The 18,146-nt window shown below is 39.3% G+C and overlaps 2 protein-coding genes across 2 annotated transcripts; both read left to right on the forward strand.

Annotated features, from left to right (window-relative positions):
* Nucleotides 1–1,754: 1,754 nt before the first annotated feature.
* Nucleotides 1,755–12,020, forward strand: twf2b (twinfilin actin-binding protein 2b). Its single transcript, XM_053653497.1, has 10 exons — nt 1,755–2,168; nt 3,844–3,921; nt 4,178–4,356; nt 4,472–4,567; nt 6,016–6,120; nt 6,425–6,466; nt 8,397–8,516; nt 8,683–8,833; nt 10,811–10,932; nt 11,654–12,020. The coding sequence occupies exons 1-10, from the start codon at nt 2,144–2,146 to the stop codon at nt 11,819–11,821; spliced, it is 1,086 nt and encodes a 361-aa protein (XP_053509472.1). The 5' UTR covers nt 1,755–2,143; the 3' UTR covers nt 11,822–12,020.
* Nucleotides 12,021–13,656: 1,636 nt separating this feature from the next.
* Nucleotides 13,657–17,958, forward strand: LOC128625311 (cytokine-inducible SH2-containing protein). The gene is made up of 3 exons (XM_053653515.1): nt 13,657–13,987; nt 15,255–15,424; nt 16,424–17,958. Exons 1-3 carry the CDS (start codon nt 13,968–13,970, stop codon nt 16,903–16,905), a joined length of 672 nt encoding a protein of 223 aa, XP_053509490.1. The 5' UTR covers nt 13,657–13,967; the 3' UTR covers nt 16,906–17,958.
* Nucleotides 17,959–18,146: the final 188 nt, after the last annotated feature.

The raw sequence follows: 18,146 nt of genomic DNA on the forward strand, positions 1-18,146 counted from the left end.
GTGCCAGGTCTACAGTAGAGTGAATTATGTATGATGCCACTAAGAGTAAAGGTGCACTGTACTTGACATAATCAAACTACAACTCATTCTAATACAATTTTCAATACTGCCTACACATATAGTCGCTCTATATTTGTTTTGGGGTTTTTTTTGTGCCCCAACATCTTAACTTACAACTTACATGAATGAAAGTATCTAATAGCCAGAGAGCCCTCTACATATAAGAAAATGTCTGTAATTGGCCAAGAAACTTTCAGTGGGTGTGGACACTCTTGCCACAAAAATGCAGCAGACCATACCATTTCACACACAAAAAAGGAAATATTAACTTATCTCATGAGTTGCATCATAAGTTTCCTCACCATTTTCTCCCTAATTTGGACACCTGACCAGCCAACTCTCACCTATCATACCACAGCTACCAACCAAGAAGGAGGAAGACTAACACATGCTTTATCTGAGACATGTGAAGCCAGCCAAACACATCTTTTCAAATTGCTGCTCATCTTTTCAAACACATTCAGAGTACACCATCCCTCCCACTCAGAGAGCACTGCCAATTTTGCTCCCTTGGCTCCCAGCCACAGATGGCTGAAGCATCACCAGGATTTGAACTTCCCACTTGGGAATAACCATCTTTTTTTTTTCTTTTCATTTTCAAATAGATATATTTCAGCATGGGGGCACAGTGGGTTCACCTCACACCACCAGGGTTGGGGGTTTGATTCCTGCCTCTGCCCTATGTGCACGGAGCTTGATTGCCATCGCTAAATTGTCCGTAGTGTAAAAGGTTGTGTGAGTGTGTCTGTCCTTCGATGGGTTGGCACTTCGTCCAAGATGTCCCTCGCCTTGTGCCCCGAGTCCCCTGGGATAGGCTCCAGGCTCTCTGTGACCCTGTGAAGGTTAAACGGTATAGAAAATGGATGGATGGTAATTTCAGCATTTCAAATGACTTCTAACCCCTCCTGTGCCCCTCACTGCCTCATTGGTTGTCCTCCCCGTGATGGCAAGGCTGTAGAATCATTTATTAATATATGGTCCCTTTCCTTTAATCCATAAAGTAGAAGGTGTGCAACAAACTGCACAAAGCAGTGTATGTAGATAGGTGTTCCAAATAAACTGATATCTCAGTGTTAGGTTCAGTTACTGAATAAAGAGACTGGTATATATATATATATATATATATATATATATATATATATATATATATATATATATATATATATATATATATTTGCACAATTAATATGAATTCTCAAATTTTGTGGATCTGATTTACATTAACTGCATCAGATAATGGTACATATTTGGCACTGTTGTAGTATGCTGTACTATTGACTACATATAATTTGATCAAGTGCAAAACAAAAATCAGGTGCACCAAGCATACGTCCCTGAAGACCCCACAAAATAACCCACTTTCCTCAGTTTGGAAGTTGCACTGCTAACTATGTACTTAGAGCAAGCATCATGGTGTCCGACGCTGATTCACAGTCATAGGCATTCCTTTTATAAATATATTAAGACACTCTGATCAAAGAAGAACAGCTCAGAAGACTGACCTAAACTATTTTGTAAGGCTCAGCGGATCAACCACACACCGAGTGTCGCGTGTCCGTGACCACAGCCTGTTGGAATCTGAGCTGGGGTGGTGGGGGGGTGGGGGCTGGGGGGGGCAGTTCACCGTGCACAGATCAAGTCCTCCACGTTCGCCAGTGATAGCCTGTCATTACTGTTCACACGAGAAGCTCCGGTTAACCGACTAGACTCGGCGGGTCCAAAGATGCTCCAGAGAAACATACTGTAGGCCCCAAGTGCACAGCTACTGTGCGTAATGACAGCATCGGTGTGCCTCAGAGTTTAGCAGCAGGTCTTTTGAGGAGAGCTTGTATTCAGCTGCAAATCCCCAGTAATGGAGATTGACACATAAAGGATTCCAGATCCACTGACAGAGGCAATATTAAGGATACCCATCTTCCTCGGTTCTGCGGATCAAATTTCAACCAGGATTCCCCTCAGGTAGGATAGGTTAGGGGCCTTGGTGTCAGTGCCATTGGAGCAGTGTGCACTGGAGACTAAAGGAAGACTCAGGATTCTCAGGAGATATCTGCACTGAACTGGAGGGCTAAAGTAACTGGGAACAATGTCTCATCAGACAGGTATCCATGGTAAGTACTTAGCACTTATTGTTCAGATTTATCAAACTTATCATCTTCTAATCAGGTACAATGGGGGTTAATTGTTTTAACACACAGGATGTTGAAAGGTGTAGTATTGGACAAATTCCTGTCAATTGGAATAAATTGTGTATCATAGTATAAATATTTTAATCCAAACCTGTCTCAAGTATGGAGTGATGACCAAATTTTATTCACCAACAAAAAATTCAACATTCCTATAGCTCGGCTGAGGAATTAAGGATATTATAATATCATATCATATCATATCATATCATATCATATACTTTCCTTCCTCTTAAGCTTATGTTTGTTTGTGTGTCTAAGGTGAGATGCAACAACTCTCGTGAAAGAATAATTCATTTAAAAATATCCAATATGTTAGAAAACTACCAACCAAAATCAAAGCATTACCTCATTCTTGTACATAACTGGGGATATGCATGAGAATTAAGAGAAATGGAATGTTGCATTACATTTATTTGAATGGTAAGACAGTGTAACTGGAGCTCGAGAGCGGAAGCCCTACACTTCATGCATCTCACCTGAACCTACATCATTTATGAACCCTGGCCAAGTGGTTACCATGGTGAAAACATGGCACTGGTTGTCTTGACTTAAAGAAACCTTTGTCAGTATGCATTTCCTTCACTGGTCTAGTCGTCTTTCAATAAGGTGAATCTTATAACCGAGCAGATTGCATGATGAACAGAGCTATTATTTGCCAAACTCAGATAGCAACAGTTAGACCTAAGGTTTCTCAAGTTCACCTCATTGCCTTATCTGATGATGGAGTCAAGGATCTGTTCTTTTCTTATTAAACTGTATTAGAGGTCATTACTTTGTTTCGGTATCCAAAGCATGGATTAAAGAAATACCCAAGGACTTTTCAACATAATCTTTATTCGACTCTATTTCATCTGTAGCATACAGTATGTGCAAATACCACACACAGGAATTTCACAGAAAATACGTTTTGCTGTACTGAAAGAAGAACGGAAAAGTCTAAGCATAGTTGGGGCATTATGCCAATAGACCTGATTTACACAGTGATTCTAGAGTCTATACTGGGAACACTGGACATGAGGCAGGAATCTGTCAGTCCGTCACTCCTGTGAGTTAGCAGTCCATCGCATGGCACCACAAACACATTCACACACTCACTCACACCTAAGGAGAGTTTAACATAGCCTATTCATGTCCCGGCATGTTTTTGAGAGGTTGGTAGAACCCAGAGAACCCAGAGGAAACCCACACAGACATAGAGAGAATATGTAAAACTCCAAACAGACAGTAATCCAAGCTCAGGGACCCTGTAAGGCAGCAACGCTACCTGGTGCGCCACCGTGCTGCCTATAATAAAAAATTTAATGATAATAATACAGATTTAGTGCTTCATTTACAAATACTTTTATGTGAAATTTGAAAACATTCTATATAAATGTCTAGTGACCTCTTTAACATCTGCCCATAGACTTTTATTATAAATGAGTTTTGTTTAAATGGCTTTAAACAAAACAGTAGTGTTGTAGCTATAGATTAGGTTACAAAATGCTGGAGTATTCTGTTCTGTAAATTCCTTAGTAATTAGAAGTGTACATACAGTAGGTAAGCCAAAATTAGAAAACCCTATCCGTAACTGGTTCCTTTTCTATTACATTTCTAGCGACTGAGGATTTGAGGCAGTTCCTGGTCAAAGCAAGGCAAGGAGCCACCAGAGTCATAAAGATTGTCATAAGGAGTGGTGAGTAAGAGAATTTGCGTTGTAGATGTATATTACTTCTGTACATAATGTTGAAATTTTGCTGTTTGTTTTTGTATCTTTAATGACTTAGAAACTGAAGAGGTTAAATAGGCATTATCTGTGTACTGAGGACTCGCCTGAGCATGTCTGGAATATGCAGTGCTTGCAGTATGTGATAAGAATTCATCATACCATACTATTTTGAGACTCAGACTGATAAACTGCCTATGATGTGTGTGTGTGTGTGTGTGTTTAGAGCAATTGGTGTTGGGGTCCTACAGAGAGCCCTCTCAGAGCTGGGACCAGGATTATGACCCATGTGTTCTGCCTCTGTTGGACTCGTCGGAGCCATGCTACATCCTGTTCCGTATGGACACGCAGAACCAGCAGGGTTACGAGTGGCTCTTCATCTCCTGGTCTCCAGATCAGTCGCCTGTAAGCACACGCACACACACACACACAAACACACACATGCCTGAGATATGTATTGTATGGCACTTTGGAACTGATACCGCACTCTGCCTGTGTGCTAACTCGCTGCTTGCTGCAGGTGCGACTGAAGATGGTGTATGCTGCCACTCGTGCCACACTGAAAAAGGAGTTTGGTGGAAGTCACATCAAAGATGAACTATTCGGAACCACACAAGTAGGTAGACGTGTTACATATGTCATTATTTTAGTTCTTCACTGTTGATATGTCCTTATTGTCAACATTGTGACTGTCATTACTAAAATCCACTGCTAGTACATAAGAAAATGTACTACTGTCTGAATAACAATAGAATAATATTTACATGGTGGGGAAATAACTATTGATTTACTCATCCATCCATCCATCCATCCATCCATTTACACAATCTGGGAATATCTATTAACTCATCCATCTATCCATTTACAAAGTGTGAGAATATCTATAAATTTATCCATCCATCCATCCATCCATTTACACAGTGTGAGAATATCTATTAGTTTATTCATCCATCCATCTATCCATCCATCCATTTACACAATCTGGGAATATCTATTAAGTCATCCATCCATCTAATTACACAGTGTGAGAATATCTATTAATTTATCCATCCATCCATCTCATATGAATTTAACTAGTGGTCCCATTCTCTTAATTTAATTACTCAACAGTTCACAAGTCATAAGTAAGAAATAAAACATAACAGAACGTGAAGTAATGTGATGAAGCCGAACACAAAGTAGAAAAATGTTACTACCCCAAAGTTGATTATTTTCCTGTAACAGCACATCCTAAAGTGTTTTATTTCTCATATATATACCACACAAATTTGCCACTGATTACAATTTTCTACTTATTAATGAATGACAGATTGATTTTTTTTAAAAATTCAGTTTCTAGTTAAACTTAATGTTGCGGAACGTCCACAAAACAAAGCTAGTTCCTGTTAACGCTTAATTTATAACAGCTATCATCAGATGTTGTCTCATTTTTGCTTAAAGTTAATAACACACACACAAAAAATGCAGCTTGTTTCCGAGAAACAGTAAAGTGCAAAGTCTTCTGTCCTGACAGCTTTTCCATGGTGGACACCTTAAAGGAACAGCATTACCTCTGGCACTGACATGGAGACGTCTTCCAAAAATGCTAAATAAACAACTCTTTACCGAAAACATCACCATGTCAACAATCATATGTTTTTCTTTGCTAAATAACAACACTTTTTTTTATCCATTTATGATTAGCTTTAGATTATGTTGAGTGTCTTCCATATAAGTCCCTATGCATTAATTTATAAATGATAACATTTCTAACATACTTAACGAGTGAATTATTATTATTATTATTATTATTATTATTATTAACTAGTGATTTGTCTTATTTGCACTATTGTCAGACCCACATGGTTAAAGAACGCTACAACCTCTAATCTCAAACCCTCACCTTTCCCCTAACTGGTTGTAACATTTGAATTAGCTCCTGTGAATTCCTACGAATTAGCAAATGTGAAGCCATTTCCAGGTATCTTTAAGTATTAACATTCTGAGACAGCTCTAGCAGCTCATCAGATGCTGCCAGGTTGAGAGAAAATGTGCTGGTTTATCTGCTCTTCCTCTTCTCTACAGGAAGATGTGTGTTTTCAGGGTTACCTTCGCCACATGTCCTCTTCCTCCAGCCCTGGTCCCCTCACTGCAGCTGAACAGGAGCTCCATCAGATCAAAGCCACAGAGGTGAGCAAGTCAACACGTCACGTTACTGAAACCCTGACATGGCCTTCATCTCAAACTGCACTATAGCTAGAACATGAATGGAGAGTGGGTTTTTTTCCCCCAAACATCATTAATGACAGTTTATTGCTTGAAATGCACCTGACAGGACAAGGTTGTATGGGTAAGTTCTTATTAGTGTGATGCGATTTAAGGTGTGAGACCGTGTGTGTTTGTGTGTGTGTGCATGTGTGCGTGTGTGTGTATGTGCGCAAACAAAAATATACGTACTTAAAATGACACTATATATTATTGACTTCGTTCTTAGGAGGAGCGAAGACGAGTCACTGCTCCGTCTGGGAGAGGAAAGGTAAACTCTGCTCTATAATCAGATAAATCATATAAAATTCCCAGCTGCCAGATCACTAAATGCTCCTGCAATCCCACAAGAGGACTGAACAGACCGTGGCACAGTAAAAGCATTGTGAAATAAAAAAATAATCTTAATTGATAAAGAGAGTTTTTAGTGTGATTTTACCATTTAATAATGATCCTTTTAATCATGAAAAACCTAACTGTTTTAAAAAATGAAATTAGAGCTGTATCACATTGTTACATGAGAAAAGGGCTACATACTGTACTGTATATATCAAAGTGTTTCCCAAATGTCTCACGTTCATAGGGAAGTCTGAGCTCATTCAGCTCTTTAGAGAACCAAGCCTATATCTGATATAATAGCGCTGAAAACTAATTGAAAATTTTTTGTTGTTGTTGTTCACCCAATGTAGTTATACTTCCTGATTGTTTTGTTGGCACTTACAGTGCATTCAGAAAGTATTCAGACCTCTTCATTTTTTCCACCCACATTTTGTTATGTTGCAGCCGTATGCTAAAATGCTTTAAATTATTATATCAGTCTACACTCCATACCCCATAATAACAAAGCAAAAACCAGATTTATTTTTAAAAAAATAAATAAAAAATTAACTGAAATATCACATTGACATAAGTATTCAGACCCTCAGCTCAGGTGCATCCCATTTCTACACTTTGATTGGAGTCCACCTGTGGCAAATTCAATCGATTGGACATGATTTGGAAAGGGGGCACACGGTGGTTAGCACGATCACCTCACACCTCCAGGGTTGGGGTTCTATTCCCACTGTAGCCCTGTGTGTCGGAGTTTGCATGTTCTCCCCGTGCTGCAGGGGTTTTCTCCGGGTACTCCGGTTTCCTCCCCCAGTCCAAAGCCATGCATGGTAGGCTGATTGGCATCTCTAAATTGTCCATAGTGTAGGAATTTGTGTGTGTGTGTGAATGTGAATGTGTATGTGATTGTGCACTGCGATGGATTGGCACCCCGTCCAGTGTGTACCCCGCCTTGTGCTCCATGCTCCCCAGGATAGGCTCCAGGTTCTCTGCGGATGGATGGATGATGTGGAAAGGCACACACACCTGTCTATTTAAGGTCTAACAGCTGAAAATGCATATCAGAGCAAAAACCAAGCCAGGTCAAAGGAACTCCCTGAAGGTTCCCAAGAGCACACTGACCTCCATAATTCTTATATGGAAGTCATTAAAAAAAAAAAAATAGTTGAAAGCATTTTGGCATTTGGCATAACATACCAAAAGGTGAAAAAATGAAGGGGTCTGAATACTTTCTGAATACCCTGTATATTACCAAAAATAATATATTAATGAACATCAACAAATGTCAGAAAAAAAATCAGTAAATGATGTGAGTTTTATTGAACCAGCTAAAGTTTGTTGGACTATGAAGCACAGCTAGTTTAAAATGAAACTTTGCTTGTTTTGTTTAGCATTTTATAATTTTGGTTAATTTTTGTCCTGCATAGACCATACCATAAAACCCTCAAACTGTGCTTTTTCTTTTTTCTTTTCACAAGATCAACAAGCTCTAAACCACGAAATGCAATTAAAAAGCAATTAAACAAATGTTTTCAACATTTTTTTAAGAGTGTAGTAGCATAAACCAGTCTGCCTTACATTTCAAATAACGATTTTTCTATTTCTGCAGAAATATTTAGAAAAATAAAAAAGAGTATTATTTTAGCAATTTTTTTTTTTTTTACAATTGATATCAAATTGATTGAAGTCATGTCCACCTACACTACCAGTATTTCACACTGAGGGCACACAGCTTTAAGTCTGCTGAAGCAGCAGGTTGAGCCTGCTGTTGCTTCACATGATGATAATGGTGGTTGTATGTGTGTGTGTGTGTGTGTGTGTGTGTGTGTCTGTTTGTCTATGCCTCTGTATATGTATTTTCTAACTGGAAGGCCCAGATAAGTGTGGAGAGTAAGTCCCTGAATCTGCAGGGTTTGGCGTTCCCATTAAAGGAGGAAGCTAAACGAGCTTTACAGCTCCTCAAACAAAGGCGCATCAACTACATCCAGCTAGTGAGTCCCATCCAAATACACACACACACACACACACAAATTTAAAGATTAAACAGTGACACTTCATACCTTTCAGTGTTAAGGAATGTCATGCACTTCCTTCACACATTCTGACCTTTCTGTTATCATTGTGTGTGTGTGTGTGTGTGTGTGTGTGTGTTCTCAGAGGCTGGACACTGAGAGAGAGACAATCGAGCTGGTCCATACCAATCCTACAGAGATTCGTGAACTGCCGGCCCGAATCCCTGCTGATGCTCCTCGCTATCACTTCTTCCTGTATAAACACTCTTATCAGGGCCAGAGTGTGGAGGCTGTGGGTCAGTCCCTGAGCTTTTCTCATCATTTTCCACTACTCTCTTGATATGTGAAAATATCATTCTGCATTTGCTTCTACATTAAGTGAATTGGGAGGGCATGGTGGCTTAATGGTTGGCACTGGTGCCCCGCACCTCCGGGGTTGGTAGTTCGATATCACTTATTCGTAACAGGGGAATCTGGAGCCTATCCCAGGGCAGTCGGGGCACAAGGAGGATGACACCCTGGACAGCGCATATCTTTGGACTGGTGGAGGAAACCAGAGTACCCAGAGGGAACCCCCGATGCACGAGTAGAACATACAGACTCCGCACACACAGGGCAGAGGTGGAATTCGAACCCCCAGCCCTGGAGGTGGGAGGAAAACATGCTAACCACTAAGCCACCGTGCATTCGAAATCATAAATATGTATAATTACCCAAAGCAACATGGATTTTTTTTACCTTTACATTTTTTTATAACTTTTTACCTTACGTTGGCTGTCTGCCTGCCTGCCAACATGATTATCTTTAATGTTGGGTAAGGAGCCAGTTTAACAAGCACAGAGGTAAAAACAGTCAGTCTGAATAAAGATGTTGAAAACCTTGTGTGATTTCCTCACACTCCTCCAACAGGTTGTTGCAGATTGCTGCATGTTGTAATGAAATGGACATAAGACTTATCAGTTCATTTTTTAACCCGATACCAGCTGTCAGAATGTCTGTCATGCTCCTGTCATGCTCCTAAACACAATGTTCTAGGTTTTTTTTTTTTTTTTTTTTTTTTTTTTAAAGAAGTAAACAGAATTTAAAATGCTAGAACTTGTAGCTGAGACATGCAAAAGAGAGACATATCTCAGTTCAGGAAACTCAGTAGTTTCAGAACTATATACAGTAGCGAATGCAAATTTCCACCTTGTCAAGGGATTTCCCAGGCTGCGGCACAATTTGCACACTCTTATCTTACGCTTTTACACTCATGTGCTGCCGGTGCTGGTATATGTTCAAGAATGAACCTTTATACAGTCAGACCATGGTCCTGATGAACCACTTGGAGTCCTTCATTCTACACAAAATGAGAGACAGAACAGTGTATCTGCCAATCACTTTTTTTTTTTTTAAATAGTTGCAAGTACAATGTTAATTTCTTCATCAAACCATTGATTCATCAATGCAGCATAGATTTTTAAACATTTTTTAAAACTCATATCTTATCGTAATGGCAGTCGTGTCATTTTAATAGACGTTTCCGACGTGCACCAAAATTTGTCTGGACTCACCCAACCGAAACATGTTTGCTTATCCGTGGGAAAATCTTGCAGTTTGTTAGCACTTGGTTTGGTTTGTGGAACACAAGGAACACAGGAAATCAAAAGTCATTTCCCTGGACTTTATATGAATGTAATTGTTTGAAAAGCTTTGACTACTGCCCAACTCTGTGTTCTTAAACCTAATTTCTGTCCACTGAATGGGTCTTGAATGAGTGTGTGAGTGCCACAAAGTTCTGTAATGAAGAAAAGGATGGAGAAATATAGGGGCATTTGCTGACTTTCATTTTAAGCGTGTTTCGGGTGAACAGGTTTTACACCCTTTCCTTTGTACTGGGAAATGTGTTGAAATGATTGCTTGTGATAAACACCCACACTATAGAGGCAGTCGATAGACATTAAGCACGCTGGTATGGGCTGTTTTTTTTTTCTTTTCACTCTCAGTCCAGTACTTTGCTGGTACTTTGGTCTATCTGTTACGGTTGATGCTCTGGTCTAGTAATTCTAAACAAATTCTTGGATTTAATTTAAGTTAAAGGTATACAGACATAGTAATTCAGGGGTCAGGAAAAACATCCTGTAACACAGAAGAGATATTATACTTTAACATTCTTATATCGTCAAACATTAAGGTAAAGACTAGTCCCTAGATTCCTTGAAGTGGTTTAACCATTAGCGTATTGTAGATTTCTCTTTCTCACTCTCTGTGTGTGTGTTTTTTTGCGATTTTAGTATTCATCTACTCCATGCCTGGGTACAGCTGTAGCATCAAGGAGCGGATGCTCTACTCCAGCTGTAAGAACCAGCTGCTGGAGGAGGTGGAGAGGGATTACTGCATAGAGATCAGTAAGAAGGTAATCAGGAATTAGGTCATCTGTTATCAGTGCTTAGAATCCATGTTTTTAGTACAATGGTCTGTAAATGTAAGGCAAAAGTAATGCAGTAGAAAACAGGGCCCTAATGCATCCTGGGAAAACTGGAAAACCTGGAAATTTATAGACTGGTTTTCCAGTAATGGAAAACACTGGGAAAGCGAAAAAAATGTCCCAGAAAAGTGTCAAGTTGAGCTACTGCGTGACTAATAACTAACTACGTTACTATGTCACTAATAATGATAAACCATACATTTTATGAACAAAAAATATTTGTATTGTTTTATCATGATTAAATAAGCAAATGAATATTATTACAAGTAATAAAATAACCATCAAGCATCAACATAACCATCAAAGTGATGTTTAACTCCCCTATTTAATGTTTAATCCTCTAAACAAACACACTCTAAAGCTGAGCATGTCGGCTAAGATAACTTTTCACGAGAAGCAGCTACGGTATCCTGCATATGAATCATGGAACAAGTCTTGGAAAGTGATTTCCAAGAAAGAGTGAGGACACTAATTACGGAGCACTTTGTTTTTGTGAATAAGACTCCCTGATGAGCAGGCTTTTCTGTGCCGGTTTCTGGATTAGGACTGATTTCAGGAGTTGATGTTAAAGTACTGCATGAACTCTGTCCAGTCACTTTACATATATGTATATATATATATATATATATATTTGTGTGTATTTCTGAAGATGGAAATAGACAGTGGAGAGGGCTTGACGGAAGAGTACCTATTTGAAGAAGTTCACCCTAAGCCACAGGCCCTGAAACAAGCCTTTGCCAAGCCAAAGGGCCCTACAGGGAAACGGGGTAACAAGCGTCTGATCAAGGGAGTAGGGGAGAACGGCGAAGACAGCTAGAGCTGCGTGAACTGAGACAAAGCCTCCAGAAATGCTCACCTGCGACCTGATGTCTGACTTCTCTTTCCGTTGTTCTGTCTTCCTTAACACTTGTGTTCTTGCTAAATGTTCTGACACCCACTGTATTGAAAATGCCACAAATATTAAACAAAACACTATGATTATTTTGCATAATATTCAAATAAAACCTGTTTCTGTACGTTTAATCTCCAGTCTGTGCTCTGCTTTGTCTGGATTCTGAGAAAGAAAGGTCAAGTAAGTACACGTTAAGCCTTTAAGCCCTGGAATTAAAAAGAAGTGGGGAGCTACTGAAGTTAATACAAAAACTAAAATGCAAAAATGTATACAGTCATTATTAATCAACACAAAAAGAGCACAGGTTTTGAGAGGTGCTGACTGAAAAAACAATCATACACTTTTACAAATAAAGGTACCAAACTGTACTTTTCCTTGTTCCAGGGAAAGTACCATTAAGGGGACATGTTTTGTAATGGAATTTGACGATATGGTGGGTACAATCTCACCAAAACAGGAAAGAATGTGGAAAAAGTTGAGCGTACTGTAGCCTCAGATTCCTGTTCTTGGCTGAAAGGAGTGGAACCTGATGTGGTTTTCTGCTGGTGTAGCCCATCTGCCTTAAGGTTTGACATGTTGTACGTTCTGAGATGCTTTTCGGCTCACCACAGCCGTAAAGAGTGGTTATTTGAGCTACCAAAGCCTTCCTGTCAACTCTAACCACTATATCTTCTCTCGTCAACAAGGTGTTTCCCCCTTCAGACCCTTTGCTCACGGGATGTTTTTTTCTTTCTTTTTTTCCGTACCTTGCTGTGTAAACCGTAGAGATGGCTGTGCATATAAATCCTAGTGTGAACATAATGTGAACATTAACTGAAACTCTTGACCTGTATCTGCCTGATTTTATGTGTTGTGCCACTGCCACATGATCGGCTGATTGGATAATTGCATGAATGTTCAGTTGTATAACTGTTCCTAATAAAGTGGCTGGCAAGTGTACTGTATATATCAGTAAACAACCTTTTTTAACGCATAGTTGACATTATGTGATTTTTTCCCCCAAAGCTGCTAGGTTTAAGAAAATATACATGATAGTATAGAGAAAAAAACTGAACATTTTTGATAAGGTTTAAGAGAAAAAAAAATAATGTAAACCATCACAGAAATTCTAATGGTTTCCATTACAAATACCATTACAAACAATCAGCTGTTAACAATTGAAACTATTACCTAATGGTTTCCATTATGTATTAAGGCGTATTAAGGGCGTAGGCCCTTAATGGTATCCACTAGGCATAACACGCCAATGATACATTTCATTTGATAATAAAACCAATACAATTCTCATAACAATTAAAACCATTACAAATTATATGGGGGTTTCTATTGTTTTGTGTGTGTGTGTGTGTGTTTCAGCAGGGATTAAAAAGAGTTATAGATGCAATTTATAGCCTACAAATATCTGAAAATCTCGTGTCTTGCCTTCTAGCTCCAACTAGCCTGTGGAAGGTTTCCAGGCAAAAGGTATGCACCAAAACACAAAATGTCCCCTTGAAGGTATCACTATAGCCTACAGCTGTGTTGGCTTTGTTTATGAGCGTGTACAGGCTAGTATTCTAACACACCGTGTACCAAACAGGCTGTTTTCATACACTCTTTAGTGCGGATAATATGTGGTTTTTGGACGTACCCATTCCAAGGGACTGGCACAGGTTTCCTGGAAAGCCTCTTACCAGGAAAAGTCCTCGGCTACGCGTTTACTGGCGCGGTCACACAGCGGAAGACCAATCAGCGCGCGCCGCAGCTCGCGAGCGCAGTTCCGTGAAATGCGCAGCGCAGGCAGACGCGCCTCCACTAAAACCGATTCTCGGAAAGCGTTTCCCGGTGCTCTGCTTTTCCAAAGGCGTTGTGCACTTCTTACATTCGTGGAGCTCGTGAGACAGAGCGACGTGTGCTTTTACTGCTGAGCTCAACGTGTGAGTTCCGAGTGTGTGAGACCGGGCGCCGGTTTGTCGCCATTACTCCAGTGAAGGATGTCGACTTGGATCTTGTGTGTATAATTCAGCATCTGTAAGGCGTTAAAAAATTGTCATCACCCACCGGGGATACAACAATTCCGAATTAATTCGTGATGCTCTTGTGTGTGAAAAGGTAAGAACTTTTTTTTTCTTTTAAATAGTAACCTATATAACAGGTTATAATATCTCCCAACTCCATGCAATCACAAAGAAAGTTATTAAGATTAGCGGATAATAATTATTTATTTATTTATTTACATTCTATCACATCATGGCATTTTATCACGTCATTTCTTTTCTTGGTTAATGCTGGATTAATATATTCTTGGTTAATGCGTCCATGCATACTAATAAGAACATTTTGTCCCCAGCTGCGACAGGGAAGGAAATATAACCCGTCAAAAATATTACCATTAAAAATATCATACTCATAACCTTACCCTTTCTACAGTCTCATGTCTTAAATGTTTATTCCTTTGCTTTATGCAACATAATATTTTTTTTACTCTTCACAGTGATTTAATGCTTAATCCACCCACTGTAAGACTTATCATATTATCAAGGCTTTTAAAATATTATTATATATAATATTTTTTATTCTAGCCCTATTCCTGGAGAAGTAATTAAAACAACCTCTAGCACCATGGTGGTGTTGATGTGGTAGTGTTAGAGATAGTGTTTACAGCTGCACTTGCCTTTTAATGATTTTTGAATAGCAACATTTTTGGGGAATGTCATAAGATATGTCCTTCACTGTAGATAGGGCCAAAAATAAACTTCATCATATCTCACTTGATAAGTAAGGCCCAACATTCAGGGCAGCTTTTAAAACATATGACAGTATAAGTGTTAGTGAATGATATTGATAGGGGCGCTTATTCATTTCCATTTTATTGATCAATTTTACAATATTATCACGACACATCTATACAGAAATCTGGGTGTAGATTTAGATTCCTATTCTTTCTTTCTTTCTTTCTTTCTTTCTAACTTTTGGTGCAACTGAAATGACATTTATGTATATTCATTGAAGAAGATGCTTTAATCCAGTGCAACATCCTAATATAGTAGCAAAGAGCTGAGCAGTTTAGGGATAATGGCCTTCCTTGTACAACTTTCAAGACAAAAGTACAGAAACCTGAACTACTACTGCCTATAATGTTGAGGAACAAAGCACTGTATGAATAATCCCACTACTATGATGATCTAACCAAACAAGAATAGGGTGTAACATGACATTATAGACTAGCTATGAAAAGAATGTTGCTTGTGTAACCTTGGGAAAACATGTTCTTGGTCCATTCTCAAGGTCTAACACATGGTTTTATGGTGTTCGCTTCAAACCAATTTATGGTCCTTTCTAGTCCATTTGTAAATAAAAGATTCATCTTTCCTAATAGGATTGCAATCCTACCTTCAGTTATGGTTACTGGAGAGATGAGAATTACAGACAATGCAGAAGTATCAGAAGGTCCCTGTAACCAACCGGTCTCGCGTTCTGCTCAGCCGTGGGATTCGTTCGAAAACCTGCGATGCATCCATGCGACATTTCAGCACCTGTATGCCTCAGGTAAAGCTCAACCAGGATTGTGCTCAGTCCTCAAGACCACCTTCTGTTTTTTTTTTTTTTTCAGAATCAATCAAATTTAGAAGTTAAATAGCATAAATAAATAAATAAGATTATAGAATTGTTAGCAGCCTTTTCCTTAATGTTGATACCAACATTTTCACATATTTAAGTCTAAGGATCACCAACATATACTGGTAGTTTCATGCAAACATAAGATTAATGTTTTATCTTTTTAAAGCAGTTTTCAAACCAGCTTTTTTTTTAAGCTCGGTTAATCGTGTTCACCTCGGACCTCCGGGGTTGGGGGTTCGAATCCCGCCTCCGCCCTGCATGTGCGGAGATTTCATGTTCTCCCCATGCTTTAGGGGTTTCCTCCAGGTATTCCAGTTTCCTCCCCCAGCCCAAAGACCATAGTGTGTGAATGGGTGTGTGAATGTGTGTGTGTAATTGTACCCTGCAATGGGTTGGCACCCCATCCAGGGTGTCCCCTGCCTTGTGCACTGCACTGTATTTTTGGCCAGATTTTGCAGTTGCGAACAAAAATTATGGCCAATTTAATGCCATTGCGACCAAGAACAGTCGACAGCAAAGTTCTTGCAGTGTCCGAAATGTTTTTTAGAAAAATCTCAGTGTGACTCCAATGCTATGAATCTTGCCTAAAATTTACCAATAGGAGGACGGCATAGGACAGTTACGAAACGTAAACGAAACATGTTATTTGAAAGGCTGTTATACAGTTAAATGCAGGGTCTAAAACCAGTCTAAAACCAGCTTTAGGTAGGTTAATAAATAAATAATAGCTCAAGAGCTCATCACAGTGGCCTCTCAGTGGTCCCCTGTGCAAATTTTTGTTGCATTTTTCCTAGTTGTTAAATTATTCGGATAACTAGAAAACAGTCCCTGGGAACCACTAACCTAATCCTTTGCATCATTATACTGTTATATCTATATATGGATATAATATACTATGTCTTCACCATAGTCTCCTTTGTTTTTCAGGCTGGTACTGGGGGAACATTTCAGCCAGCCAGGCTGGAGACGCTCTGGCAGGCACGGCAGAGGGCACGTTCCTCGTGCGAGACAGCAGCCACACACACTACTTCTTCACCCTCTCTGTGAAGACAAACAGAGGCCCCACCAACATACGCATTGAGTACAGTGGCAACCGTTTCTGCCTGGACTACAGTTCTAGTGCCTGTCCTCAGCTGCTGTCCTTCCCCACCGTGTCCGATCTGGTGCAGCACTACGTGGGCACCAGCAGGAGAAAGGAGAAATCTAAGCCAGAGGAAGATACCCCGGCAGCACTGAAGGAAAATACAGTTCTGCTGAAGCTCAGGCAGCCTCTGTATAAACCCAAAACCTTCCCCATGTTACAGCACTTGGTCCGCCTCACTATAAACAGACACACAAACTGCCCAGAACAGCTTCCCCTACCACGTCTTCTGCTGATTTACTTACAGGACTATCCCTTCAAAGTATAACATTGGCAGCATGCATAAATTGGGTTTCCCCTGAAAGAGACTGCTGGATAAACATTTAAATGATGCAGCAGCTGTGTGCAATAGGACTATGTATGGGTGCTGCTAAAGATTTGCACCGAGTCCCAAAGTGCACTGTGAGAAAGAAGTGTGTTGAGACATTCAGGCCTGTGGCCAGTGAATAAAAGCTGAACTGAGCATAATGAGACCATTAAGCAGTTATTTGAACATTACAAAATTGAGTCTAAATATATAATGACTATGTAATTGCTCATATTCAAAACATGTATTGGACTATATGACAAACCAAGCCTCAACTATAAGTTCTGAGATCTATTACTATGACTCACCATGGCAAACTTTTGATGTATTTAATTGCACAGCAAACACCTCTCTGAATTTCCAAAGAAGTATTGTGAAGGCAGTTATGAAGGGCCGGAGTGTGTTGTGGCATTCGGATGGCAAAATTTCGAGCACACTCTCAGAGACAATGACAGTTATAGAAAGCTACAGACTTTCGAATAGCAAGTCAGCAGGCCCTGCCTTTGTTCTGTCTGCCTGTGCATTACAGGCTAGATATGAGGAGCTGCTTCCTGCATCCTGTTTACAAATGAACAAAATTTGTTCAACTGAAACTCAGAGTTCTTGTATATATTACTGTCTGTACACATTTTCAGTTTTTGGTCAAATATTTCAATGAAACGTTTAATTTTGATCATCAAAACAAACAAAAAAAATAAATAAAAAGATCCTAAGTTCCTATACTAATTTATTAATCTTATACTAATGTATTTTCTTTACATTTTACCTTTTGGGAGCTGTGTTGTTTTTTTCTTCTTCATCTTTTACATCTTTTATAACCCTGTTTACGAGCTGGTAGTGTAATCTATAAGCCTGCTCTTGAAAGTAGGTCAACTTTGTATGCCCTGACATATCACTGGAATCAGACACTGATGACATCATTCAACATTTCCAAGTAGACTTAGATTTTATCACCTGCTACTTTCTTAGAGTTCGGTAGTTTAGATTTACACATGTTTTTAATAAAAAACTGAAACTGTCCAATGCTGTATCTTTTCTGAGAACAAAAAGGATTCAAGGGTTACACAACACTTCTTCACTGAGGTGGTATCAATTACTGTATTTGACTCTACAGCATATTACATATTTGAAACTGGTTATGCCACACACACTATACAAACATACATCCAGCTAAATTAGATATCAGTGGATGTTTTGCTGGT

This window comes from Ictalurus furcatus, chromosome 21, assembly GCF_023375685.1.
Source record: "Ictalurus furcatus strain D&B chromosome 21, Billie_1.0, whole genome shotgun sequence".
NCBI classification, from domain to species: Eukaryota; Metazoa; Chordata; class Actinopteri; order Siluriformes; family Ictaluridae; genus Ictalurus; species Ictalurus furcatus.